The sequence below is a fragment of the Nothobranchius furzeri genome, chromosome 9, assembly GCF_043380555.1.
Source record: "Nothobranchius furzeri strain GRZ-AD chromosome 9, NfurGRZ-RIMD1, whole genome shotgun sequence".
Classification (NCBI taxonomy): Eukaryota; Metazoa; Chordata; class Actinopteri; order Cyprinodontiformes; family Nothobranchiidae; genus Nothobranchius; species Nothobranchius furzeri.
The window spans coordinates 57,441,835-57,468,032 of record NC_091749.1 but is presented as its reverse complement, the minus strand read 5'-3'; the positions used below and the strand labels follow the sequence as shown (position 1 = coordinate 57,468,032).

Sequence of the window (26,198 nt, the reverse complement as noted above, 5' to 3'; positions counted from 1 at the left end):
GATGATCATTCAAGTCCTGGCTCGTGAATGAGCAAAAATGATTTTTAACTTCTAGCCACCTCTCTGCAAGTATGTTGGTGTCATTACAATTTTACAATCACACAATTTTGAGGGAAATCGTCTATTTCTTGCAATACATATTAAAAGATATAAAATACTTAAATAGTACAAAATTGCATCATTGTAAGTTAAAAATGACCAAATGACAATATTATCAAATAACAAGGTGCATTAAACTAGCAGAAACATGTTTATTATGTAAAAAAAATGTGGTTAGTTTATTTGTATTAAGATGCCAACAAAAACATAACCTGAATTTAGGTTTTAGCGTTTGCGTTTTGTTAGAATTGTCCCTCTGTGCGTGCCGTAGTGGTGATAAACATGACAAGCAGCTGTTTCTGCATGTTAGCGTTCATGTGCAGGGTTTTACTCAACAAACAAGTCTCGTAGATACAGTCTGTTACCGCTAAAATACAATGGAGTCTGTCATTAAAATAAATCCAGGTAGTTTAAACGTTCGTGAACTTAGTTTAGTCGTTAAAAGCGGCGTCAATGCGTTGCTAAACGCTTAAATGTTTCGTCTAAACTTTCTGTCTTCTAGGAGCGTCGAAAGGGGAGATTCGTCAGAAGGTCTGGGACTACATCGAAGAAAAGAATTTAGCCAACTTCCCAAGGCCCGTTCACAACAGAATCCCAAACTTTAAGGCAGGTTATATTGGTAATGTTTAACTTCTACATTCAGTTTTGTGCTTCTCGAGCCGTTGGCGTTGACATAGCCCCCAACAGCCTTTTATGGTCACTAGGTGATTCTTTTTAAGAGTCACTAAAAATAAAACTGAATTAATGTTCATCAAATCATGTCAAGAGACCCATGCGTCAAAGACGAACTCATAAGTGAGTTTTGGTCATTGTATTAACAGTCTGTGCCCTCCTGGAGGATTTAAAACGACTATTTTGTTCATAGCTTTTATATTTAAATTTTGCAACAAAGTGTTAAATGCAATAAATTATTCCGGACTTCAATAAATTATTCCAGACTTCAAAATGAAATTATTGATTTTTATTGATACATATAATTCCAGAATCCTATCCTGCTGTTGCTTTGATGATAAAATCATCACGGACATGACTTCTGCAGAGAATCAGATTTGCGCTGCAAGCTTTAGATCAAATGTCTTCATTATTATTAATTAACATATACGTTTATACATACAATGTGTTTCTTTTCATGACCAGAGTGCAAATCAAGCGTGCAACAGACTTTCAGAGCTGCAGGAGTTCAAGACCAGCCAGACAGTGAAAGTAAACCCAGATAGACCTCAGCAGCAGACGCGCTTTATGACTCTGGAAGTAAGTTAAAAAATAAAAAAACATGTATGAAAATCTCCTGTTTCTTCTTTAGGGTGCTTTTGGAGCCTGCACCAAGGTGACAGAGTTGCAGGTGTTCACCGAGACGTCCGAGGTGAAGGTGGATCCTGATAAACCTCTGGAGGGAGCTCGACTGGCAGTGCTTCAGGTAGCACTGTAGTGTGGTTAAAAAGCATCAGAAGCAGACTTCTTCAGGTTTTCTAACCCAAGAATCTTCCTGATTTTATGCTAATTAAATTATCAATTCTGTTTAAGCTCCATTTAGATATGTACAAGAAATTATCAACCAGCATATCAAACTAGATCTAGTGAGTTTCTTCCTAAAGGTTACTGAGATGCCATCACACCGTGGTGGAGAGGTTTGAGTGTCCCAATGATCCTAGGAGCTAAGTTGTCTGAGGCTTTATGCCTCTGGTAGGGTCACCCATGGCAAACAGGTCCTAGGTTAGGGATCAGACAAAGAGCAGCCCAAAGACCTCTTATGAAGAATAATGTAAATGGACACAGTATTTCCTCGCCCAGACGCGGGTCACCGGGGCCCCCCTCTGGAGCCAGACCTGGAGGTGGGGCACGTCAGCAAGCGCCTAGTGGCCGGGCTTTCACCCATGGAGCCCAGCCGGGCACAGCCCGAAGAGGAAATGCAGGTCCCCCTTCCCATGGGCTCACCACTTGCGAGAGGGGTCAAAGAGGTCGGGTGCAATGTGTGATGGGTGGCAGCTGAAGGAGGGGAACTTGGCGGTCTGATACTCAGCTACAGAAGCTGGCTCTTGGTACGTGGAATGTCACCTCCCTGGTGAGGAAGAAGCCTGAGTTGGTGTGTGAGGTTGAGAGGTTTCGGCAGGAGCAGGCGGAGGGAGACCAGGGGTCTTGGTACACCTCTGTTGTCGCTTGGCTTCCCAGGGCTGGAGGCTAGGAGGGCGAGTTGGCCATCTGGTTGGGGTCTGGGGTGGTGGGTTGCTTTGCCCAGCGTTGGGCGGGGGGAGCCTGCTCATCAGCACTCCAGCAGAAAGGAGCAAACTCTGGGAACCGGTGATGGTTGTGCCCTTTGTGCAGCAGTACCGGGACCAGAGTGAATAGGGTGTGTATGGGGAGCATGAGTGGGTGTCTAGCGTTCATTTTTGTAAGTCTTAGGTTATGTGTGCATGTGTGAGCATGAGGGAGGGAGTGTGTGACTGTGTTTGTGTATGACTGTTTATGTCAGGTGGAGTCTTGGGTCTCCTCCCCTCTCCTCATTGAGTAGCTAAAATATGACGCCTTCATGTGAATAAGATGGAATAATTAACTAAATGTATAAAATAGTATGTTAATAAATAACAGAAAAGTAAATAATAATAATAATAATAATAATTAAGATCCAACAGTGTTTGTGGTTGTATTATTTGATGCATAAATTATGATATTGTGCTGTGGATTTAATATATATTTGTGTGTGTGTGTGTGTGTGTGTGTGTGTGTGTGTGTGTGTGTGTGTGTGTGTGTGTGTGTGTGTGTGTGTGTGTGTGTGTGTGTGTGTGTGTGTACGTGTGTGTGTACGTGTGTACGTGTGTGCTGAGTCTGACGCAGTGTTGGAAAGTTGTGTGGTTGTGCCATACAGGTGTAAAGAGGAAAGGAAAACACAGATACAGGTTAAAAAAGAAGAAAGAACTAAAAAGAAGAGGTGATGGGGTGTAAGGTGGTGATGAACAGGTGATCTCATCCTAGAGTATGGATTTAGCAGCTGTCTCAGCACCTTGGGCTTCCTGACAGGGTTGCGGAAGGCACTTTATAAATAAAGCTTTGATTGATTGTTTAATCCTGACGTGATCAAACTCAGTGAATCCTGATATAGAATAATAAATGTCTGACCTGATGTTGGGCTAATACAGCCAGTCAGTCACTCCTCGCTCCTTGTAAAGTTTATTGTCCACGTAAAGCTTATCCACCGAGATGACAGCCCTCTTCTCATCCTGGATAAACTTTTTGCGCTGCAGAAAGAGGACTCTGCGCCGATCCAGGATTTCCTTAGGGAACTGGTCATTTACGCTGAAGTCTTTTCCTTTGAGCTCTCTTCTGTGACTTTTAACAAGATCCTTCTGCTTAAAATGTTCAAATTTAGCCACGATGGGACGATGGGGGTTTAAGATTTTTGGCGTCTGCCTGATTTATCCCGGTGGCTGCCTGGTGGGATCTGAGTCCCTGGGCTCTGTTGGGTCCCCGGCAGGGCTGGTCGCTCCTGGGTCACTGGGTTCTGGGCCCGGCCAGCTTGGGGGTGGGAGGCTGTGGGCAGGCCTGTGGGCTTGCCGCTGATATTTATTTATTTGTTTATTTATTGAGAACCTCATTAGCTCACACCATAGTGTGGAGCTATTCTTCCTGAGGTCTCTTTCAATTTCATTACAAATATTTTACAAAACACCCCCATCCCCATCCCCCCCCCCCACACACACACACCCAACAACAACAAACTCCAGGAGCTCATTATAATCATACCACCTCAATTGCTATAATAATATACCAATAAGTCACACACTTCAGAGTTCATGAAAAATCTAAATATGTGAAAACGGAGAGTTTACACAGAGCAATAAATAACTATATTCAAGAATCAAAAATCATATCGCATCACATCCATAACAAACAAAAATTATAGAAGCTGTCATATCAGTCACATTTACAATTCACTGTGCAAAATTTACTGTTGTGTAAACAAAAAAAGCTTTAACTTCTTTTGAAAACATCTTCTATTGTTCTCTAATAACAAAAATCTCGGTATGGCATTCCATGCAACCATGGCTCTCCTTGGACTTTGCCGGCTGCTTGTTGTGACCCCCCCCCCCCCCCCCCCCCCCAGGGCAACCTCTGCGCCTCTCGAGGGGGCTGGGGCTTTTCTGGTTACAGTTTCCCTGGGGTCCCTGCGCTCTGGGGCAGCTCCTGGATCTCTGGGACTTGGAGCTCCCTCCATCTCCTACACATCTTTGGGGAGCAGATCTGTGGCCCCTCACACTCTATTGGACGCTCCTATAGAGAAACCTTAGATATACAAGCGCGTGCACACACACAGGTGCTCACATGGTGCTCTCAAAAGTATGGACTTGGGCATTTTCAACACATCTTAAGGCTGTGGTTGGCACTTAATGCACTGTGATTTATTATCATGTGATTGTTAAGATGGACAGTGATTTTAAACTGGAACACCAAATTAGTTCTGTGGTGAAGTCTGGGTTTTTCCACTTGAGGCAGCTGGTGAAGGTGAGGCATTTCCTGTTGAGGCAACACTTTGAATCTGTGATCAATGCATTTATTACTTCTCTGCTGGATTACTGTAATTCGCTGTACTCTGGAGTGACCCAGTCTCCCCTCAAGCATCTCCAAATGGTGCAGAACGCTGCTGCCAGAGTGCTAACCCGATAATGAAAGCGGGATCACATAACACCTATCTTGGCCTCCCTTCACTGACTGCCAGTGACTTTCAGAGTGAAATTTAAGATTTAAATTTTTGTTTTTAAATCACTGAATGGTCTTGCCCCACCATATCTCTCTTGAGCTTCTTTCCTTTTATAAACTGGCCCGGAACCTCAGGTCAGTGGACCAACTGCTGTTAGAGGTCCCGAGGTCAAGGAAGAAGCTCAGGAGAGAACGAGCGTTCTCAATATGTGGACCTGCACTGTGGAAAGCCCTACCACTGAGTGTACGTCAGGCAACTTTGCTTTCATCATTTAAATCCGTCCTGAAATCACACTTTTATCGGCAAGCTTTTGACATGGTCTGAGACTCTGTCTTGTGTGGGTTATTTTATTTATTTTAATTTTTAATTCTGTTTTTATCTTTTCTGTCTTAAGGATTTTAAATGGTTTTATGTAAATATAGTCTGTGATGTCAGCTCTTTGTTCTGACTCCTCGTCATATAAAATGTGCTTTATATATAAATAAAATTGGTCTGAGTAAAACAATGTTGATTTTATATTTCCTCATCAGGTTGACGCAGCGATAGCTTGCTCTTGTTGTATTGTTGTGTGTCCCTTTTTTTATTTTTTATTTTGCTTGTTTTTCTCTTTCTGCAGGTCTAGAATCAGACTCTTGTTCATCATTGTTTATTTTTGTGGAACACCCACCCTTCCCTTCCTTTTGTCCCTTCTTTTCTCTTTCGGCTATATATAGTCGGACTCACCTGATGCATGGCTCTGGTTCCGGGGTGGGGGGGTGGGGGGGTGGGGGTGGGGGGTGGATGGATGCTGACTGTTGTCTGTGCTTATGCACCAAACTGCAGCTCAGACTACCCACCCTTTTTGGAGACCTTGGAGGGGGTGCTGGAAAGTGCTCCTTCCGGTCATTCCCTCGTTCTGCTGGGGGTCTTTTAACGCTCATGTGGGCAAGGACAGTGAGACCCGGAGAGATGTGGTAGGGAGGAACAGCCCCCCGATCTGAATCCGAGCAGTGTTTTGTTATTGGACTAATGTGCTAGTCATGGATTGTCCATAATGAACACCATGTTCAGACATAAAGGTGTCTATATGTGCTCTTGGCACCAGGATACCTTAGGCTGCAGCACGATGATCAATTTTATTGTCGTTTCATCTGATCTGCGGCCACATGTCTTGGACACTCGGGTGAAGAGACGGCGTAACTGTCAGCTGACCACTACCTGGTGGTGAGTTGGCTTCTATGGTGGCTGCCAGTTAGACCTGGCAGGCCCAAACATATTGTGAGGGTCTGCTGGGAACGTCTGGCGGAGTCTCCTGTCAGAAGTTTCAATTCTCACCTCCGACAGACAATGTTCCGAGGTAGGCGGGAGACATTGAGCCCAAGTGGACAATGTTCCATTGTCGAGGCGGTCGACCGTAGCTGCGGCCGCAGAGTTGTCTGTGTCTGTCGTGGTGGCAATCCCCAAACCTGCTGGTGGACACTTGACATTTAGGGATGCCGTCAAGCTGAAGAAAGAGTTCTATAGGGTATTTTTGGCCTGTGGGACTCCAGAGGCAGTTGATAGGTACAGGTAGGCCAAGCGGAATGCAGCCCAGGTGGTCACAGAGGCAAAAACCCAGGCATGGGAGGAGTTCGGTGAGACCATGGAATAAGACTTCCTTACAGCTTCAAGGAGATTCTGGTCTACCATCTGGTGCCTCAGAAGGTGAAAGTAGTGCGCTACCAACACGGTTTATGGTGGGGGCGGTGTGATGCTGACCTCGACTAGGGACGTTGTGGATCTGTGGATAGAATACTTCGAAGATCTCAATTCCACCGGCTCGTTTTCCAGTGAGGAAGCAGAGTCTGGGAACTTTCAGTTGGAATCTCCAATCACTGGAGGTCAATGAGGTTGTCAAAAAGCTCCTCTGTGGCAAGGCCCTGCGGGGGGTGGGTGGGTGGGTGGGGGTGGGGGGGATGAGATCCACCCGGAGTTCTTTAAGGCTCTGGATGTCGTAGGGCTGTGTTTACTGATGCGGCACTGCAATATCGCGTGGACATCGGGGGCAGTTTCACGGTTTGGCGGACCAGGGTGGTGGTTTCTCTATTTAAAAAGGGGGACTGCAGAGTGTGATCCAACTACACGGGGATCACACTTCTGAGGCTCCCTGGTAAAGTCTATTCCGGGGTTCTGGAGAGGAGGATCCAGCGGATTGTTGAACCTTGGATTCAGTAAGAGCAATGGTGTTTTCGTCCTGGCTGTGGAGCACTGGAGGACCAGCTCTATACCACTAGGGGAGTCCTGGAGGCTGCACAGGAGTTTGCCCAACCAGTCTACATGTGTTTTGTGGATTTGGAGAAGGCATTCGACTGCGACCCTCGGGGGGGGGGGGGGGGGGCCCTCTGGGGGGTACTTCGGGAGTATGGGGTCCCAGACCCTTTGAAAAGGGCTATTAGGTCCCTGCATGACCGGTGTCAGAGCTTGGTCTGCATTGCTGGCAGTAAGTTGTACTCGTTGCCAGTGAGATTTGGACTCCACCAAGGTTGCCCTTTGTCACAGATTTTGTTTATAACTTTAATGGACAGGATTTCTAGGTGCAGCAAAGGTGCTGAGGGGATCTGTTTTGGTGGCCTAAGGATTGAGTCTCTGCTTTTGCAGATGATGTGGTCCTGTTGGCTTCATCAGAACGTGATCTTTGGTTCTCAGTGGAGCGGTTTGCAGCTGAGTGTGAATCAGCTGGGATGAGAATCAGCTCCTCTAAATCCGAGACCATGGCCTTGAGTCAGAAAATGGTAGAATGTTTTTTCCAGGTCAGGGATGAGGTCCTGCCCCAAGTGGAAGAGTTTAAGTATCTCGAGGTCTTGTTCACGAGTGAGGGAACCTGGAGCGTGACATCAACAGGCAGATTGGTGCTGCGTCTGCAGTACTGCAGGCGTTGTAACGATCTGTCGTGGTAAAGAGAGAGCTAGGCCAGAAGGCAAAGTTCTCGATTTACCGGTCATCTTCGTTCCTTCTCTCACCTATGGTCATGAGCTTTGGGTAATGATCGAAAGAATGAGATTGCTGGTACAAGCGGTCGAAATGAGTTTTCTCCACAGGGTGGTTGGGCTCTCCCTTAGAGATAGGGCAAGGGGCTCGGTGTAGACCCGCTGCTTCTTCACATCGTGAGGAGCCAGTTGAGGTGACTAGGGCATCTGGTAAGGATTCCTCCTGGACGCCTCCCTGGTGAGGTTTTCTGGGCACGTCCAACCGGGAGAAGGCCTAAAGGACACGTTGGAGAAACTATGTCTCACAGCTGGTCAGGGAACACCTTAGGGTTCCCCCGGAGGAGTCTGGGCCTCCCTGCTTAGGCTACTGCCCCATGACCCGACCTCAGATAAGCGGCCAAAAATTGATGGATGGTTACTGAGATTCTTGGCACAACTCTATTTTACATCTGATGAGTCTACATTTGATTCATAGTTGCATCTTTAACATCATTCTAATAATTTGCACAGGCGCAGAAAACACTTTTGGTTCCGACTCCTCGCCTTCGCTCTGGTCTTTTCAATAAGATCACTCCTCCCCAGGGAGCCAGCAAGGAACAGCTGCGCACTTGTGCTTCCTCTCAGGTTTTTAATGTTTTCATCTGTATTTTATTCATCTGAATATTACTCATGATCCCTCTATCTCACAAATCTGCTCTCTTAATCCTCTCCAGGGTGTGCGAGACTTCAGCGTCCCTGTTGACCTGGATGCAAAGGTGAAGGTGGACTTGGTGGTAGTTGGCTCAGTGGCGGTGTCTGAGAAAGGTTTGTTGGTGCCAGACACTCACTTCCTCATCAGACTAGATTTTCTAAAATAGAAATAGGATTAGTTTTAGCACACTTGCAGCAGCATTTCAGATTAGGTGGTGAATGTTAATATGATGCAGCAGATAAGCAGTTGCTTTGTCCAGACTCTAAATCTCCATGTTTAATAGTTGAAACATTTCCTTTAATGGTTATTTTAAACATTAAAGACGGTACTGGAATTAATTTGCAGAACTTTAATTAGATATTTTGCTAACTTATCTGCATCTGTGTCAGCCTGCCGAGGCATCCTGCCACACACTGTAGGCAGATTGAAAAACTGATTTGAAAACAGGGAACAGAACCACACAACTCCGCCTGCTTTATAACCCCGTCCACACACAATTTCATCATTTACAGTTTGTGGTTATTCTCATTTTTTATTTGTTCAAAAGTGGAAAATGGAACACGAACATTAAAGGGGCATTATGGAAGTTTGACAGCCAAAACATGTATAGAAATAATAAATTTCTTCTTCATACATTCTCCTGCAATGTCCTGGTCCTGGAGAATGAGCCCTGGCATTTTTACTGTGATTGCCTGTTTTTCTGTAAAATCACAGAAAAAGAGAGCTGCTCGGGTCGAGCAGGCTGCTTCATGCACGTTCACGCTCAGGCATAGCCCGTAGCGTTTGCTATCAGTAGCTTTAGCAGCAGAGAGTGAGGTAGTGCCAACTCAGCGACTTTGTCGCTATTCCTAACGCCTCGTGATGAACCTAGCTACATTTCTCAGGACCCTTAGCTACTTTCTTCTAGATATTTCCTGCAAATTAGCAACAAACTTGCCATTTTCGCTCTCAACCGTTCGTTGAAGGTTGTTTCAGCTGTCATCAAGAATATATATGTTACGGATACAGAAGATGTCATTGGCGCTTTAGCTCACGTAGTAAGACGTTGGACTCTTGTGCAGAAGACCTGGGTTCGATTCTGGATGTGAACATAGTGTATTTTTTTTACATTAATGGTATTTTTTTTACGGTAAGATGCCCATTTTTTTTTAGACTCGCTGAACGGCATTGAATTCACAGATAAAAAAGATGTGGGTTCAACTTTCATTTTGGAACAATTTTTCAAGCAAGGGAAGGGAATGATCTGAGCACGCAGGAGGACTGACCCATCATCAACCTTTGTTGGCTGTGCTGAAGAGAAAGGTACAGAACCAAATTATTTAATTAATTAGCTGCACATTGTCCTGTCCTCTGCCCCCCCCCCCCCCCACACACACACACACGGGACTGTCTCAGCTGTTATTTTCATTAAGGAGTGTGCACGTACAGCATGCGCGCCTCGTGCACGAGCCTACTATTGAAGCTGCCGTTACGCTTTTGGCCTGAGGGGGCAATCGCGAGCATAAAAATTCAAAACTCCATAAAGTCCCTTTAAGTGACATTTAATGTGTGGAAGTTGTTGTTGCAACAATAGAACAAGGTTTCCAACCAGGATGCCAGGTTTGCTGCAGAGACGTGACATTTTTTATTTGGGTCCATCTGTTGTAGGCTTCACCTAAAGTCACTCTGGTTTTAGATCTTGTATGGTTGTCCCACTTCTGAGAGTAACAGCATCATCTGGGCTCAAAAGCAGCTGCTTGACTTGACGAGTTCACAATTTTCTACAGTACCAGCCTCGCTGTGCCAGCGGACTGTTTGGCTATCTGCAGTGGTGCCCTCTATTGGCTGGTAGATGTTAACATAATCTCAGTGTCGTTCCTGTCAAAATACATTTTTTTAAAACTGTAGCTTTTAAAGGAAACACTGTACCTTCATTCTGCTTACCTCTATATCCCCCATAGAGATATTATTTAAAAATTATAGCTTTTAAAAAAATTATTCCATATTTAACCTTTAATGAAACGCTGTGATACGAGAGCCATTTACTGGACAGTCCCAAATGGGATTAAATGGATTACTCAATGGGCCTGTGTGTTTACAGCTTTGTCCTGTTTTCTGCAGGGTGTCGGATCGGGAAAGGAGAGGGCTTTGCTGATTTGGAGTGGGCCATGATGTCCTCCATGGGAGCTGTGAATAAATCCACTGTGGTTGTTACAATCATTCATGACTGCCAGGTGAGACTGCTTTATTTTAATAGAACAAACATGGGATAGAATTTAATCTCACTTTAAAAACAAACTACCTGTTTTACATTTCTAGTTTAGAGGGTTTGTAAAGGTTAATTTGTGTCACAATCAGGTGGTAGATGTTCCAGACGAGCTTATGGGAAGTCATGACCTGACTGTCGACTACATCCTCACACCCAGCAGAGTCATTAAAACTAACTGCCAGTTGCCTAAACCACAGGGGATCATCTGGACCAAGGTAAATCTTACTGTGTGCTTTATAGAGATGCTTTATAAGGGCTGCAATACTGGCTAAAGCCTGAACCAGTACTTTGTCTTTCTGAACCTTGACTCTAGCCCCATCCTGATGCAAACGTGACATTTTAAAATGTTAAACCAAAAATGTGAACTTTAACGGACTGCTTGTATGGGAGATTTTTTATTCCGTCCAATATAATCAAATACACTGTTTCTGGGCCGATATCGAATTACGTCCGATATCAGAACGGGACATCCCTATGGATTAATAAAATGTTTACATTCACTCAGAGATCATTTTAGATACTCTTGAGACTTTTTGTTACATTTTAAAGGCTGTGAAGCTCCTCCATTGTTGTGTTTTGACTTATTTGTAGGGGTGGATTTTAATACGATGCTATGTATCATTGCTCATTCTGACAGTAGGGTAAAGGTAACTGGGATAGTTATTTCTGGGATTATCGTGCATGTTCTGGAAGTTTAACACCTGGAAAAACTCAAAGAAAAAATCTTTAGACGTCCAGACACCAAATTGTTTGGAAATAGTTAACAGTCAGGTCCATAAATATTGGGACATCGACACAATGCTAACATTTTTGGCTCTATACACCACCACAATGGATATCAAATGAAACGAACAAGATGTGCTTTAACTGCAGACTGTCAGCTTCTATTTGAGGTATTTACATTCAAATCAGGTGAACGGTGTAGGAATTACAACAGTTTGCATATGTGCCTCCCACTTGTTAAGGGACCAAAAGTAATGGGACAGAATAAGAACCATAAATCAAACTTATACATTCTATGGCAAGCCAAATGAGCATTTATTCTGATATCAGGATATCAGCCAGAATTGTCATGAACATGTAAGCCATTTCTGTCCACTAGTTAACTAGTTAGCCATGTTTGTGTCAACTAGTTAAATAGTGACAGCCTAAATGTCAACTAGTTAACTAGTAAGGCCTAAATTCTCTCTAGTTAACTAGTTAAAATGTTTCATATCTTACTAGTTAACTAGTATTGCTCAGTGTGTTCACTAGTTAACTAGTGGACAGATCAATGTCCACTAGTTAACTAGTTAAAACACATTTAGTTTTTACTAGTCAACTAGTAAGGTACAAAAACTCGTACTAGCTGACTACTGAATGTAAAAATCCCACTTGTTAACTTTGCCCAATTTGGCCAGCCGCTTGAGCATTAATTCTGATATCTTGTCAACAGGTCAACTAGTTAACTAGTGAGGGTCAAACTGTACACGCTAGTTAACTAGTGAACACATTTTGACCTTCACTAGTTAACTAGTTGACACAAAAATGGCTCATTAGTTAACTAGTAAAGGCCAAAATGCATACCAGTCAGCTAGTTGAAGGTATTTGTGTCTCACTAGTTAACTAGTCAGGGTCAAAATGAGCCCACCAGTTAACTAGTGGGAGACGGAAATGTTCACTAGTTAACTAGTGAACACATTTTGGCTTCACTAGTTAACTAGGTGACACAAAATGGCTCACTAGTTAACTAGTAAAGGCCAAAATGCATACCAGTCAGCTAGTTGAAGGTTTTTGTGTCTCACTAGTTAACTAGTGATGGCCAAAATGTGCACACCAGTTAACTAGTGACAGAAGAAATGCCCACTAGTTGACTAGTGAACACATTTTGGCTTCCTAGTTAACTAGGTGACACAAAAATGGCTCACTAGTTAACTAGTAAGGGCTAAAATGCATACCAGTCAGCTAGTTGAAGGTTTTTGTGTCTCACTAGTTAACTAGTGACAGTTCAAAGTGTCCACATGTTCACTAGTGAAGGCAAAACTCCTAACTAGTTAAGTAGTTGGAGTAGGGCAGTGCCACTAGTTAACTAGTGAACCATTAATGACTCACTAGCTAGCTAGTTGATTGTAGCAGGCTCACTAGTTACCTAGTTGATGCATCCATTGTCCAAACTAGTTAACTAGTGAGGACATAAATGTATACTAGTAAACTAGTTCAAGCCTATATTCACACTAGCTAGCTAGTTGCACAGAATTCTAATTAGGAGGCAGAGAATTTCTCAAATTGAGGCTTTCTATTGGCTCACTATGTTAAAATAAAATATGACAACCAATCACAGTGCGGAATATTGTAAAATCCCACCCCAAACATTTGCATGCGGCACACAAGTTAACATGCTGGCCAGAGGAACCTCAGCTAGTGAACTAGTAGTGGCTTCAGTGTGACACTTACATGTAAACTTGTGAAGGCGGAACTGCTCACTAGTTAACTAGAGAGGGTACAAATGTCCACTAGTTAACTAGTGAGGTGCAAAATAAGTGTCACTAGTTCACTAGTGGGCCCCAAAACGCCCACAAGTTAACTAGTAAGGTGTGGATATGCTCACTAGTTAACTAGTGAGGTGCAGATTTGCTCACTAGTTAACTAGTGCACCCTTAAGCGCCCACTAGTTAACTAGTAAGGTGCAAAAAAGCATCACTAGTTAACTAGTAAGGTGCAGATATGCTCACTAGTTAACTAGTGGGCCCCAAAACGCCAACTAGTTAACTAGTAGGGTGCGGATTTGCTCACTAGTTAACTAGTGAGGCGCAGATATGCTCACTAGTTAACTAGTGACGTGCGGATTTGCTTACTAGTTAACTAGTGAGGCGCAGATATGCTCACTAGTTAACTAGTGAGGTGCGGATTTGCTCACTAGTTAACTAGTGAGGTGCGGATTTGCTCACTAGTTAACTAGTGAGGTGCAGATTTGCTCACTAGTTAACTAGTGAGGTGCGGATTTGCTCACTAGTTAACTAGTGAGGTGCGGATTTGCTCACTAGTTAACTAGTGAGGTGCAGATATGCTCACTAGTTAACTAGTGAGCATATCTGCACCTCACTAGTACCTCACTAGTTAACTAGTGAGCATATCTGCACCTCACTAGTTAACTAGTGAGGTGCGGATTTGCTCACTAGTTAACTAGTTGCATCTAAAAACACATACAAGCTGACCATTTTTGTCCACTAGTTAACTAGTGGAATAATTGAAATTTCACCAGTTTACATGTGTGGCAGTGCAGCAGCTCACTAGTTAACTAGTGCCTGAAACACAAATTATGCATATTCTAATGAGAAGGCGGGCAGAAGACTCCTGTTGGGTATAAGAATCCCACCCAGTCTAAAACGTATGTGCTGTGGCCTCACAATCTGATGGGTGTCCCTGAGCGCCAAGGCTTGCACTCATTAGTCATGGTTTGACACCTACTGGTTGGTCGTTGTGGCGGGTTCGAATCCCGCAGATGGCATTCCGCAATTGCTGTAACATTATTTATTTTCTCTTTGTGTTGTAATGTTCAAAGTTTTATTGTTTTACTGCTTTTATTCCCCCCTCCCAAATCAAGTAAAGCACCTCGTTTGGTGTCGTGTAAGGGAGATCAGTTGGCGAGTTCAAGTCCCATTGAGGAGAATTGGAATTTAGTGTGCCAGTAATTTTATTGTAGTTCATTTTTGTTTGGTATTGAAAGTTTGGTATTGAAAAAGGCTATATTAAAAATAATTATTGATATATATACATATATATATATATATATATATATATATATATATATATATATATATATATATATATATGTGTGTGTATATATATATATATATATATATATATATATATATATATATATATATATATATATATATCTCCATCCATCCATCCATCCATCTTCCCAAGAAATAGATCAAATGACACTGAGGGAAAAAACTGTGGTTATTTTGGAGAGGGTGCTGGCTGCAAAACCACAAAGGCGGAGCTGCACCCCGCCCATTCACGCAAACTCAGCCTAGCCCACTGACTTCCGTTTTTGTTTTCAACTTTATCGCAAACTGACCTGACCCACATGAATTACGGCTGTTACTAGTTTACAGTCGTTAATGCTATGTTCTATACTCCAATTAAACAAGATAAATATAACTTGCTACATGACAAAGACTGAATATATCTCGAAATGAAAAGGTTTCTCTTAGCGAATATCTGCCTACAGCTGGTCTAATAAAAGTGGTGTACAACAGCACTTCAGTCTATTGAAAGGCCTCTGGTAGTCTAGTGGTAAAATCGTCTGAGTTGGTTTTTGCTTTCCCCTCAGCTGATGCTGGTTCGATTCTCGGTGGGGTCATCAGCAGTCTATTTAGCCACATTCAATTTGTTTATATTTTAGTTGTAATGTTTCTTTTCAGCAAAATATTTATGTCGCTAAAAGTTCTTTGAATTTGGTCGTTCCTAAACAGCATTTTAGTTGAAACTCTGCTCACAAATGGACTCACACTGGCTAAATAAACGAATAAATAAATAAATAAACACATTATATGTTAAACGGTATACCAGTAAATTGTTGTAAACATAGTACTGGCAAGTGTAGCTAGAAATGAAGAAAAGAGGTTGTAAACTACCTAAAACTTACACTACTCGGAGGCGAAACAGCATGTCAACCTGACTCCATAACCACTACACCACCACATCTGTTATAAATCAAGTGGCGTTACATGTAATTGTGCTGCCCAGTGTGTCTCTGAGATGGGATGTATGGTTTATTGGCGGTGTCTCAGTAGAAGTCATTTCAGAAATAATTTGTCAGAAAATTCACAGAATATCCAGATTTGAGAACCAAGACCAGACCCGCTTCGGGGGAGGAGACCAAATTGAAGCTGAGATGGGAGGAAAATGCATGAATGAGGCTAAAAATGGCTTTGGCGTGTTTCTTATGAGGAAATGACAATATAACATGATTAAAAGTTCCAAAAGTTAGATTTTTAATTATATGGAACCTTTACAAAAACTGTTCAATTAACTTCTCAACTCCGTCCTCAATCTCGCATTTTTTAGCTACAACACCCTCTTTGGTTCCAGAATGCTATCAAGTCTGACAACTGGAAGGAATTAGACTGACTCTAATGGAATGGGCGGGGCTGATTCTGGAATGGGCGGCGCTGACTCTGGTGCAGCTCCACCTTCTGGTGCAGCTCCGCCTTTGTGGTTCTGCAGCAAGCACCACTTGTTATTTTGAGCTAGTACCAGAAGACAGTGTAACCTTTTTTTGTTCTCTCCAGTCAAAACAAAACTTTAGACTTTTTTCTTTTTTAAATTTAACAGGGAACAGCAATCAATTGAACAGGGAACTGCAACCAGTAGTCACACAACAAAATAAAATCACACAAACAAAATAAAGTTACTCTCCTTTTTTCTTGGTGTCTGAAAAGGGCAGGGAAAACCATCAGACTCCAGTCACCTATCGAATGGACTCTTCACCCTCCTGCCCTCTGGGAAACGCTACAGGAGCCTATGGACTAAGACTACCAGGTCCCGAAACAGTTTCTTCCCCACAGCTGTCAGACTCCTAAACTCTGCCTGCTGACATAACACCCCAAACCAGCAGCACCCTACATAAACTCTGTAGAAACAAGAAAGCCCTGGAAATCGATGCAGAGCGTCGCGGGATATGCCTGACTGGTTATATATATTACCTCTCATGACACTGACCTCTGACCCTATGAACTTGTGTATGTGATGAGTTTATTTACCTTTGATAGGGAGTTATGACCTCTGATTTTGTCAAAATCCTTCAACCCGTTCAGGAGATATTGCACACAAAAGCCAAATTTTCATATATACGGCCTCACACAACCTTGACCTTTGACCCTATGAGGTTTTGTACCTCATGAGTTTATTTACCTTAGATAGGGAGTTCTCACCTGCGATTTGGTCAAAGTATTTCAACCTGTTCAGAAGATATTGCACACAAAAACCAATTTTTCATATATACGGCCTCACACGACCTTTACCTTTGACCCTATGAGGTTGTGACCTGATCAGTTTATCTACCTTTGATAGGGAGCTATCACCTCTGATTTGGTCAAAATCATTCAACCCGTTCAGGCAATTTTTGATATATATATGACCTCACACAACCTTGACCTTTGACCCTATGACATTGTGTTCCTAATCAGTTCATGTACCCTTCATAGTAATAAAATACACAGGCGAGGGTCCGACTCTCTGGAGGACGCCATGTTGGATTTTATGTTTATTTAGCTGTATTTATGGTTTTGCTGGTGGTTTTTGACTCCTTTGAAAACTGTGCAACAACACTCTTCTTCTTCCTTTTCTCGTGTGTTATTTGGCGGATGGCACTCAACATAAAAAGATGCATTTCTCAAACAATTAATGTATTGGAGCGTGGACCTGAGTCATTAATCTCATATCCTAATTTGAGAGTTACAGCTAGAGTCCAGAGAGTTTTGTTGGCTTTATGAGCATTAGTTAGTAAGGTCCTCACTTGAACAAAAAATACAGCTTGTTTGCAGTGACTTTGGTATTTACTACCCCCTATTGCCAGAAATCTACACACTTTCCCTTTAAGCGCGTTGTCTCTTTAAGACTGGTCCTGGGTGACATTGGAGTTTACAGCGAGGCCGTAGAAATTCTCTGTCTGGATATTTATTGTGGAGATTAATGGACTAAAATGGGTTGCTGCACCGTGACTGTCTTCTCCTTTTTTTGGAGAGTAAAAACTATATTTTGGTTTTTAAATGCTGCCGCTGCACCGTATTAAGAAATCATATTACTGGTTGGTTCGGAATGGGTTGAAATGTTCACATTTCTTCTTTGCTTTACATGCTGATCACTAAAGCGTGCTTTAATTAATATTGCGTTTTCGTAAAACGTAAGAGCAAACAAGGGGGATTTTAATTGACAAAAATAATAAAATCAGCACATTTCCAAGCCAACTGCGGTTAACATTGGCACGTCGGCTTGAAAAATATCTCCTTTTTGCCGTAAATAACACACATTTCATAGCTGTTGTGGGTTATGTATGTGTTCATCAGTGCTTGAGAACTGTAACTTTGGGGAGCGGGTCGTAATTGTGGGCTTTTAATGCGGTGCTGTCTGTGGCGAGGTGTTGGTAGGGTCTGATCGGAGCTGCAGCCAGAGCGTTTCTCCCGACCAGCGGCTGCTGGGAGCTGGTCCACGGTGAAGCAGCCCACGCAGCCGAACGAGGGCTTCCCGGCTAAGAGCTGACCGCAGCGGCCCCGACGACCGCGGGCCAGCGACCCGAGAAATAACATGGGGAGTCCTGCTGCTGCCTGCTGTTGTTTGTTTTCCGTAGTAAATACCTGAATATGCAGAGACTCAACAGGTCATTCAGTTGTGTGTCATTCAGATGATCAAATGAAATGTTGCAACATTAATATCAGTTTACCTGATCTTGATCAATAATCACATTGATGAATTGGTGCATGAATAACGACAGACCCTGCTTCCTGCAGCAGCTTTTTCTGCTCTAGATTTATGATCTGCTGTTTGTATATTTCAACGAAAAAGACGGAAATGGCATTAATTATTTAGATTTATTTGTGGATTTTTTTGTCGATGTTAACCCTGTTGTGTCTCAGTTCATGAAGCTGTTTTCAATGTTTCCCGCGATGCGAGCAGCTGATTGTGCAGCAGATGGCCGCGGACATGATCAATTTCGAAGTGCTAGTTCTGGATCAAGAGAAAGCCTGCTGTGCTGTGCCGATGATTTTATTTTGCGAGGATGGATTGAGGAAGGGGGACATACATGCTTAAATATCGACTGTCGGCAATAATCAGATTCATACTCATAAAATACTTGTTTACATGTTTTGTGTGTGTGTGTGTGTGTGTGTGTGTGTGTGTGTGCGCGTGCGTGCGTGCGTGTGTGTGTAACTCTGCCCACTAATCCGTTACGTATTTTGTTTCTTGTTGACATAAATACAAAAATTATGCAAAAGAAAAGAAGTGAAATAATGTACAAGACTAAAGTATATTAACCAGGATCGAACCCGCGACCTTCGCCATTGCAGGCGAACGCGTTAGTCACTACACCACCAGTGCTATGTGCTAAATCTCTTTGCAAATTTATCCCTTCAAAACACCATGAGTGCTGGCAGGCTTTACAGCAACGTATGTAAAATAGAGCCTTTTTTATTATTATAAACTTGTCGCTTCCGTACAAATGTGAAACAATATATCTGACGGAGATTTCTGCGGAGTTTCTGCACTTTCCTGTCAACAGAAACAGACATGCTGTCTGCCGCTGCCTTCCGCCTCCAGGCTTTTTCAGACTAATAACTGAAAACTAAAGACTGTACACGTTAACTGAACAAAGATTACAGCAATACACCACAACTTTCTAGCTACAAATGTCGTCAAAACATATTTATATGCTCAAACAATCTTAGTTTATCAAATTTTCTCTTAGAACAGCCTAAATAGAGTCCGCCATACTTTCTCTGTTTCTCAGTCCTACATGGACCAATCACATTGCTGTTCTGCATTTCTTCATTTGCATGTAAAGGCCGGATTTGCTCACTAGCTAACTAGTGAGCAGTACAGCGGTCGAACTAGTTAACATGTTACACAGAATGCCAGCCAAGTGTGTATTTATTCAAATTCCACAAATTTACTAGTTTTAGGGGCATTTTTCTGCAGCTAGTTAACTAGTGACAGTGTTTTGTGTTCACTACTTAACATGTAAGGCTCAGTTTGCCCTCTATAAGCTACTGAGAAAAAATTATAATGCAGATATGCTCACTAGTTAACTAGTGAGTGCTTCCTGTCCCATTACAAGTGAACTAGAAAGGCCAAATATGTCAACTAGTTAACTAGTGAAGGTAAATTTGTCACTAGTTAACTAGTAAGAACACATTTTTACATAACAAGTAAACTAGATTGCTCCAAAAACAGCAACTAGTGTGCGTCTTGTGCGCACTAGTTAACTAGTGAGCATATCTGCACCTCACTAGTTAACTAGTGAGCATATCCGCACCTCACTAGTTAACTAGTGAGCAAATCTGCACCTCACTAGTTAACTAGTGAGCAAATCTGCACCTCACTAGTTAACTAGTGAGCAAATCCGCACCTCACTAGTTAACTAGTGAGCAAATCCGCACTTCACTAGTTAACTAGTGAGCAAATCCGCGCCTCACTAGTTAACTAGTAAGCAAATCCGCACTTCACTAGTTAACTAGTGAGCATATACGCGCCTCACTAGTTAACTAGTGAGCAAATCCGCACCCTACTAGTTAACTAGTTGGCGTTTTGGGGCCCACTAGTTAACTAGTGAGCATATCTGCACTTTACAAGTTAACTAGTGATGCTTTTTTGCACCTTACTAGTTAACTAGTGGGCGCTTTAGGGCGCACTAGTTAACTAGTGAGCAAATCTGCACCTCACTAGTTAACTAGTGAGCAAATCCGCACATCACTAGTTAACTAGTGAGCATATCTGTGCCTCACTAGTTAACTAGTGAGCAAATCCGCACCCTACTAGTTAACTTGTTGACATTTTGGGGCCCACTAGTTAACTAGTGAGCATATCTGCACTTTACAAGTTCACTAGTGATGCTTTTTTGCACCTTACTAGTTAACTAGTGGGCGCTTTAGGGTGCACTAGTTAACTAGTGAGCAAATCTGCACCTCACTAGTTAACTAGTGAGCATATCCGCACCTTACTAGTTAACTTGTGGGCGATTTGGGGCCCACTAGTGAACTAGTGACACTTATTTTGCACCTCACTAGTTAACTAGTGGACATTTGTACCCTCTCTAGTTAACTAGTGAGCAGTTCCGCCTTCACAAGTTTACATGTAAGTGTCACACTGAAGCCACTACTAGTTCACTAGCTGAGGTTCCTCTGGCCAGCATGTTAACTTGTGTGCCGCATGCAAATGTTTGGGGTGGGATTTTACGAAATTCCGCACTGTGATTGGTTGTCATATTTTATTTTGACACAGGGAGCCAATAGAGAGTCTTAATTTGAGAAATTCTCCGCCTCCTAATTAGAATTCTGCGCAACTAGCTAGCTAGTGTGAATGTAGACTTGAACTAGTTTACTAGTATACATTTATGTCCTCACTAGTTAACTAGTTTGGACAATGGATGCATCAACTAGGTAACTAGTGAGCCTGCTGCCATCAACTAGCTAGCTAGTGAGTCATTAATGGTTCACTAGTTAACTAGTGGCACTGACCTACTCCAACTAGTTAACTAGTTAGGAGTTAAGCCTTCACTAGTTAACTAGTGTGCACATTTTGGCCATCAATAGTTAACTAGTGAGACACAAAAAACCTTCAACTAGCTGACTGGTATGCACTTTGGCCTTTACTAGTTAACTAGTGAGCCATTTATGTGTCAACTAGTTAACTAGTGAAGCCAAAATGTGTTCACTAGTTAACTAGTGCACATTTATGTCTACCACAAGTTAACTAGTGTGCACATTTTGGCCATCACTAGTTAACTAGTGAGACACAAAAACCTTCAACTAGCTGACTGGTGTGCATTTTGGTCTTTACTAGTTAACTAGTGAGCCATTTATGTGTCAACTAGTTAACTAGTGAAGCCAAAATATGTTCACTAGTTAACTAGTGCACATTTATGTCTACCACAAGTTAACTAGTGTGCACATTTTGACCCTCACTAGTTAACTAGTGAGACAAATACCTTCAACTAGCTGACTGGTATACATTTCTGCTTTTACTAGTTAACTAGTGAGCAGTTTTTGTGTCAACTAGTTAACTACTGAAGCCTAAATGTGTTCACTAGTTAACTAGTGCGCATTTCTGCTGCCACTAGTTAACTAGTGGGCACATTTTCACCCTCGATATTTAACTAGTTGACACAAACATGCCTAACTAGTTAACTAGTGGACAGAAATGGCTTACATGTTCATTACAATTCTGGCTGATATCCTGATATCAGAATAAATGCTCATTTGGCTTGCCATACATTTCAATACTTGGTTGCAAATCCTTTGCAGTCAATTACAGCCTGAAGTCTGGAACACACAGACATCACCAGACATTGGGTTTCATCCCTGGTGATGCTCTGCCAGGCCTCTACTGCAACAGTCTTCAGTTCCTGCTTGTTCCTGGGACATTTTCCCTTCGGTTTTGTCTTCAGCAAGTGAAATGCATGCTCAATCGGATTCAGGTCAAGTGATTGACTTGGCCATTGCAAAACAGTCCACCTCTTACCCTTCAAAAAATCTGGTTGCTTTTGTGGTATGCTTTGGGTCATTGTCCATCTGCACCGTCCAATGAGTTCTGAGGCATTTGGCTGAAAATGAGCAGATAATATTGCCCGAAACACTTCAGAATTCATCGTGCTGCTTTTGTCAGCAGTCACATCATCAATAAATACAAGAGAACCAGTTCCACTGGCAGCCATGCATGCCCACGCCATGACACTTCCAGCACCATGCTTCACTGATGAGGTGGTATGCTTAGGATCATGAGCAGTTCCTTTCCATCTGCATACTCTTCCCATCACTCTGGTACAAGTTGAGCTTGGTCTCATCCGTCCATAGGATGTTGTTCCAGAACTGTGAAGGCTTTTTTAGATGTTGTTTGGCAAACTCTAATCTGGCCTTCCTGTTTTTGGGGCTCACCAGTGGTTTACATCTTGTGGTGAACCCTCTGTATTCACACTGGTGGAGTATCCTCTTGATTGTTGACTGTGACACAGATACACCTACCTCCTGGAGAGTGTTCTTGATCTGGCCAACTGTTGTGAAGGGTGTTTTCTTCACCAGGGAGAGGATTCTTCGGTCAGCCAGCACAGTTGTTTTCCGTGGTCATCCAGGTCTTTTGGTGTAGCTGAGCTCACCGGTGCATTCCTTCTTTTTGAGAATGTTCCAAACTGTTGTTTTAGCCACGCTTAATGTTTTGCTATCTCTCTGATAGGTTTCTTTTGTTTTTTCAGCCTAATGATGGCTTGCTTCACTGATAGTGACAGCTCTTTGGATCTCATCTTAACAGTTGACAACAACAGATTCCAAATGCAAATAGCACACTTGAAGTGAACTCTGTACCTTTTATCTGCTCATTGTAATTGGGATAATGAGGGAATAACACACACCTGGCCATGAAACAGCTGACAAGCCAATTGTCCCATTACTTTTGGTCCCTTAACAAGTGGGAGGCACATATGCAAACTGTTGTAATTCCTACACCGTTCACCTGATTTGGATGTAAATAGCCTCAAATAAAAACTGACAGTCTGCATTTAAAGCACATCTTGTTCGTTTCATTTGATATCCATTGTGGTGGTGTATAGAGCCAAAAATGTTAGCATTGTGTCAATGTCCCAATTTTTATGGACCTGACTGTATATCTATTCCAAAATGAATAAGCAGTCCTTATTGGTTCTTTAAAGGGGCATTTTGGAAGTTTGGCAGCCAAAACATGTATAGAAATAATAAATTTCTTCTTCATACATTCTCCTGCAATGTCCTGGTCCTGTAGAATGAACCCTGGCATTTTTACTGTGATTGCCTGTTTTTCTGTAAAATCACAGAAAAAGAGAGATGTTCGGGTCGAGCAGGCTGCTTCGTGCGCGTTCACGCTCAGGCATAGCCCGTAGCATTTACTATCCGTAGCTTTAGCAGCAGAGAGAGAGGTAGTGCCAACTCCGCGACTTTGTCGCTGTTCCTAACGCCTAGTGATGAATCTAGCTACATTTCTGAGGACTCTTAGCTACTTTCTTCTAGATATTTCCTGCAAATTAGCAACAAATTAGCCATTTTCGCTCCGAACTGTTCTTTGAACGTTGTTTCAGCTGTCATCAAGGATATAAATGTTACAGGTACAACATACATCACTGGTCGTTTAGCTCACCTGGTAAAACGTCGGACTCTCGTGCAGAAGACCCGGGTTTGATTCTGGATGTGAATATAGTTTAGTTTGAGTTTATTTTTTACATTAATGATATTTTTTTACAGTAAGATGCCCAAATTTTTATTTGAGACTCGCCGAACGGCATTGAATTCATAGGTAAAAAAGATGTGGGTTCGACTTTCATTTTGGAACAATTTTTCAAGCAAGGGAAGGGAATGATCTGAGCATGCAGGAGGACTGACCCATCATAAACCTTTGTCGGCTGTGCTGAAGAGAAAGGTACAGAACCAAATTATTTAATTAATTAGCTGCGTGTTCTCCTGTCCTCTGTCCTCCGGGCCACACACACACACACACACACACACACGGGACTGTCTCAGCTGTTTTTTTCGTTAAGGAGTGTGCACGTACAGCATGCGCGCCTCGTGCACGAGCCTACTATTGAGGCTGCCATTACGCTTTTGGCCTGAGGGGGCAATCGCGAGCATAAAGATTCAAAACTCCGTAAAGTCCCTTTAAGATTATTGTTGATGCCGTATTCCAGCTCTTCCCCCCTCTAACATTTCTTATGACATCTGTGGGTAAAACCAATAGATTTTTATCCTTCCCATGCATGATTGTGCTCCCTGGCAGCTCAGTTTCTCCTCGTTTGGGATTTGGGGTCTTATCCACCATGTTTATTGGCTTTTAAAAGCTCAGTCAGCTGCTCCTGTGTGTGTTGCGAAGGTTACTCCTCATAACAGAGCTGCCAGAAGGATCACTCGCCACACAGCAATCAAACCCAAGAGGGGATAAAGTGTTTTGTTTAAAGACTAAAATGTAAAATTTCTCAAGGGAAAACACAGAATATAGTTAATTTATTGTAATATATAAAATCATTTGCTGGCTTTTGTTTTTGGTGACTTTGTGTTAAATGATGTATTTTTTCATGTAAGATTTTAAGATTTTGTTTTTGTATCAAAAAGTTGAGCTTTTCTGTGCTTTAATAATAAACATCTAGCTCTTTTTTTGAGGATACACTGCCCCCTAGTGGACATTTTCCCCACAAACTGCCAACATTTCGCCTGATGCCTTGTTTTAGTGCAATTTATTTATGCATACATTAATTACTTTTTGCACAATTCTACTTGTGTGACTTCTGATCTTGGATGAACTTCAAACAGCTTCTGATTTAGTGGCACCAGCAGAGACATCGTGTGACTTATTTAGACATGATGGGCATCATTCTTATCATGTGGCCGTATTGTGTGTAACCTCTGGGTTCCTTAAGAAATGCGTGTAAGTAAACAACACCCCATGAACTCACAGACAGGAAGGCCAAGTCTGATCATCAAAGGCTGCTCTGCCCAGCCACCTTGGCTCTGGGGGGGCAGGGGTCAAACAGGGCCAACGTAAAAACAATAGGCCCGTATATCCTTTACACAACTCGTCAGCATCAAAGGCTGCCAGGACACTTGAATACCCGACAAATGAAGAAAACTGTTGTTATTTTTAACTGTGTGGGAAGTGAAATGTCCTGCTCCTGTGTAGACGTTATTAAGCGTCGGCTGTGAGCGGTATGGACTAACAACAGTTTCTTTGTCTTCAGCTGGACTCAGAAAAACTGAAAAAGATCCCCATCCTGAAGAAGCTGCGTGCTCTGGAGGAACAGGCTGGGAAGGATGTGACATTGGGGGCAACGCCGCCTGCAGCTGAGCCCGGTCTGCAAAACGATGACCCGAAAAGGCAGCCCAGACGGAGGCCGAGGCGGAACACACAACAGGATGCAGAGGGAGAAACCAGCCAGGAGTCCAGACAGGAGAGAGGATCAGAGTCAGGACAGAGAGCCAGACAGCAACCGGCAAGGGTGAGGAAAGAAAGCAGAGGAAGTGGAAAGGGAGATGCGGACAAGGAAGCTGGTAAAACCGTAAAGGGAAGAAGCAGGAGGATGGTGAAGGAGCAGGGGTCAGAAGAAGTTGGAGGTGAAGAGGTGAGCCAGAGGAAGCTCCCTCAGAGCGTGACCACAGTCTACCTGGGAGGAATCCCCACCGGGCTGCGCGTTAGCGAGCTCAAAGCTGCTCTCAGAGAGAGGAATGCCGCTCCACTGAGGCTCACCTGGCAGGGAGCTCAGCACAGGGCCTTCCTGGATTACAGCGACCCTCAGGGGGCAGATCAGGCCCTGGAGGCTCTGCAGGGCCTCTGTCTGAACGGTCAGAACCTGCAGGCCGAGCTGGCCAAGAGCCAGCGTGGACAGAAGAAGTCTGGACAGAGACAAACTCTGTCCAAAGCTTCTAAGTCAAAAATGTCTCCCCTGAAAGGTGGCTCCACGAAGGAGACGGAGCAATAACAGCAACAGGCAGCAAACAGGTCAAAATAATAGTTACATAAAGCTTTAACACCATTGGAAGTATTAAACTTTGCTTTTTATTTTATTTTTACTTGTGAAGCAAACATCTAATGAAGTAGTAAATGAAACAAAACTAAAAAGTGGTGAAATTAAGAGATTTGTTTTCTAACGTAATAATTTACAATGACACATTTATGTGCCTTACTCCTATCTTCAGGCTCCTGTGTCTTGACAGCATTTATTAGTTTTTTTAGTGATTGGATGTGTGGTTTTATTTTATTTTTTAACTGTAGATCACAATAAAAGATTTGCATTTCTTGTTTCTCAAA

At 42.8% G+C, this 26,198-nt stretch overlaps 1 protein-coding gene across 3 annotated transcripts; it reads left to right on the top strand.

Annotated features, from left to right (window-relative positions):
- The first annotated feature begins 357 nt into the window (after positions 1-357).
- Positions 358-26,198, top strand: mthfsd (methenyltetrahydrofolate synthetase domain containing). Of its 3 annotated transcripts, XM_054732149.2 has the most exons (9): positions 358-504; positions 602-705; positions 1,237-1,302; positions 1,403-1,516; positions 8,248-8,361; positions 8,451-8,541; positions 10,529-10,641; positions 10,766-10,891; positions 25,132-26,198. In XM_054732149.2, exons 1-9 carry the CDS (start codon positions 477-479, stop codon positions 25,867-25,869), a joined length of 1,494 nt encoding a protein of 497 aa, XP_054588124.2. In that variant the 5' UTR covers positions 358-476; the 3' UTR covers positions 25,870-26,198. The 3 variants fall into 3 exon arrangements, with proteins under 3 accessions (XP_054588124.2, XP_015808403.3, XP_054588125.2); XM_015952917.3 differs by lacking the exon at positions 1,237-1,302; XM_054732150.2 differs by lacking the exon at positions 1,403-1,516 and having other exon boundaries at positions 1,237-1,350.

Coding starts and splice junctions, on each gene's coding strand:
- mthfsd (XM_054732149.2), top strand. CDS start 477: ATGGAGTCTGTCATTAAAATAAATCCAG. Junction 505..601: donor TGTCATTAAAATAAATCCAG/GTAGTTTAAACG, acceptor TCTGTCTTCTAG/GAGCGTCGAAAGGGGAGATT. Junction 10,642..10,765: donor CAATCATTCATGACTGCCAG/GTGAGACTGCTT, acceptor TGTCACAATCAG/GTGGTAGATGTTCCAGACGA.